This window comes from Branchiostoma belcheri, unplaced genomic scaffold, assembly GCF_001625305.1.
Source record: "Branchiostoma belcheri isolate BF01 breed outbred unplaced genomic scaffold, Haploidv18h27 scaffold106, whole genome shotgun sequence".
NCBI classification, from domain to species: Eukaryota; Metazoa; Chordata; class Leptocardii; order Amphioxiformes; family Branchiostomatidae; genus Branchiostoma; species Branchiostoma belcheri.
The window spans coordinates 343,035-346,068 of record NW_017802447.1 but is presented as its reverse complement, the minus strand read 5'-3'; the positions used below and the strand labels follow the sequence as shown (position 1 = coordinate 346,068).

At 42.4% G+C, this 3,034-nt stretch overlaps 1 protein-coding gene across 1 annotated transcript in view; it reads left to right on the top strand.

The window, feature by feature from the left end:
- Positions 1-3,034, top strand: part of LOC109478042 (UV-stimulated scaffold protein A-like) — an 8,054-nt gene that overhangs the window by 2,843 nt on the left and 2,177 nt on the right. Inside the window, exons 6-10 of the mRNA XM_019779502.1 lie at positions 99-312; positions 765-917; positions 1,180-1,357; positions 1,707-1,812; positions 2,237-2,459. Of these exons, the coding sequence (XP_019635061.1) occupies positions 99-312; positions 765-917; positions 1,180-1,357; positions 1,707-1,812; positions 2,237-2,459 (874 nt within the window). The remainder of the gene's footprint in view (positions 1-98; positions 313-764; positions 918-1,179; positions 1,358-1,706; positions 1,813-2,236; positions 2,460-3,034) is intronic.

Here is a 3,034-nt window from a genome sequence, read left to right as displayed (position 1 = left end):
TGGTCCCAATGTAAAGCAGTACCATGCCACTTTGGTTTAATAAAACTGAAATACTGTAAATAAATCAAAAGGGATACCATAATCTCTTCATTCCTGTTTATTAGGTCTGGAACCTGCCAAGCCAAAAACAAAGACTAAACCAAGTGCTACAAAACCAAGAACAGTGCCTGCTGCTTCTACTGCTACAACTTCAGGGACAAAACCGCCCACCAAAAAATCTTGGCATCCCTTCTTGAGTGAAGACAACAACCCTTCTGACCCAACCTCCTACAGTGCAGCACTGTCTACACTTCAGCCTAGCCAGGAAAACAGGTTAGCATTTATTTAATATATTCATTGAGATTTATCACAGTTGTGAAAGGATTAACATAACAGTTGACTACAGTTGTATTTTTTTTCAAGTTTTTTCTTTTTATTCATTTTAAGATAGAAAAACAAAATCATGGCACAACAAAATCTGTGACCCACATGCATGACAACAAAACTGATACATAAAACCAGTAGACAATAAGGACAACAGAAATAATGAGAAATTAACAGTTGTATTACCTTTCCAAGATGTCAGCCCAGAAATCAGAGAATAAGGTCTAGTCTGTGCGCTGGGGTTTGAACCACTCACACCTGGATGGACCCTACTCTTTTTGATATGTGTGGTGGGATCTTACATGTGCTTGCAGTATAGCATGCTTGTGGTGTGGTAGTTTATGTACCTATTCTGTACCATTACATTCGTACATGTATTACATACAATTCACTAATTTCAGGGGAGAAAAAAGGAAAGTAAGCTTTGATGCCCAACCATCTACCTCAGGAACATCCTCCAGTAAAACGGACTTGTTGTCGAAGGCTCCTGTGGTGCCCTTTGGTATGGACCTGTACACCTGGGGGGAGAAGGCAAAAAAACCTACAATTGTGAGGTAAGATGTGATAATCTTTTTCTGACCCTTAAATCAGAATAAGTTTGGATTTTCCACTATGAAACAGGTAAGGTAGCCTGTGTTACACAATCTCTGGCTACCAGGGACGTACTAGTATTGGACCTATCCAGTGCAAGGGCTGCCAGAAGCATGATTTTGTCAAGTAGAATTTAAAGGTTCGTATTGTTAGCCCTCAGGCATGATTTTGCAAATATAAGATATTATAAACATTGAAATATTGATGGTTGATTCTCTTCACTAGGGACCAGTCCCTGCACAGGTTCTGGCGTCCGTCTGATGAGGGTGAAATTGAGGTGAATCGTGTGGACCCGTCTCGAGAGAGAACCATCACGTTTGCCGGGGAGTTTGAGCCGGTCAAGTGGACATGTAAGGCCCCACTGTCCAATGGGAAGCTCTGTCCCAGGATGGACAGATACAAGGTACATGTGCATGGTGTGGCTATTCCTATCATAAGTAGGAACACTTTTATTGTAGTACAACAGTTTTAATGGACAATAGGAAGTACTGTTTTGGGTTGTTTGTTTGTGTGTGTGTTTGTTTGTTTGTGCACACAGAGTAGGATGACAGCACATTCAGAATAAGGTGAAAAGGTCAGACATAGGAAAAGAGATGAACTTGAGAGTAGGTTGACAGCACATGGGCGGGGGGAAGATTGATATGCATGGTGTCAGTTTAAAAGGTCAGACACTGGAAACAGGGTGGATTTGTAGGTCACAGAAACACAAAATACTTTCTAAGAAATCTAAACTATCTGATTTCTTGTTGTAGTGCCCCTTCCATGGTCCCATAATCCCGAGAGACGAGACAGGGAAACCCTCCAACCCTGCAGATGCAGAAAGGGAGGAGAGGAGGAGAAGGGAACAGCAGCTGGAAGGTGGGTTAGACAAGGGAACACCAGACTGGAGATCTCCAGGGAACTTATCCAAAAATCATTCTTTGCAACACTGCACTGGTCCATCATAGTTACTATTCCTGATGGTGGTTTGAACTTGATATCTGGGCCAAAATCATACTCACGAGCCACAACCATCGCCACCATATTGCCTGCAAATTCACCGGATCTGGAAACTTTCAATACGTTTTATAGTGTCACCGCATAGTGAGCTGCCAGCTTATATTCTGCCTTGTCATGTTTGGGTCAGTGCAACCACGAAGTATTGGAGCGTATGTCATTGAGTTGAGAAACTTGTCACAAGAATGACACTTTTATTGGTTAGAAAGAATGCATGAAAATGATGGGAAAAGTTTTGTGTTTGTCTCCTTCAAACTGATAGTTCAAATCTTCCTTCTAGAAACAGAAGTATCGGAGGATTGGAGGGACCCTGAGCTTCAGCAGGACATCGAGGCTGCTACTGGCATCGCTCTGGGCAATGTCAGGGGCCGGGGGAAGGGCAAAGGGAAGGGCAAAGGGAAGGGCAAAGGGAAGGGCAAAGGGAAGGGCAAGAAATCTACTAACCTCACAGACCTGAAGAAAGTCAAGAACACAACAAGAAGAAGACTAGAGAGGAAGGTGTTTAACAGGTCAGTTGTTTAACTTTTTGAGACAGTCATCTCGGGAAGTTAACTATGTGTGTATGTTTATTACATGTATCTCCTGTGATTGTTACACCCCTTTATTACCTTCGCCAAGAAGGTTATGTTTTCAGGGGCGTTCGTGTATGTGTGTGTGTGTGTGTCTGTCTGTCTGTCTGTCTGTAAACACGATAACTTGAGAAGGCCTTGATGGATTGTCTTGATACTTGGTAGGTGGGTAGGTCTTGATGAGACCTCAAAATGATTAGATTTTGGACCCCCCAGCGGCTTGTTACGGTACTGCAGCTGAACTTCCGGTTTTGATATCTCATGATCTACACATGCTATGGTGATGAAATTTAGATGGTAGGTAGCTCTTGTGATGGGGAAGAAGTGACATGATTTTAGGCCCCCTAGCGGCTTGCTCTGGAACTGCAGGGATATTTTCTTGAAAATATTCAAAAGGGGATAACTCAAGAACCAGTTGACGGATCGTCGTGATTTTTGGTATGTAGGAAGCTTACGTGATGCTTAATAAAATTATGTGACAATTATGCAAATATGGATGTAATTTGCATAATTTA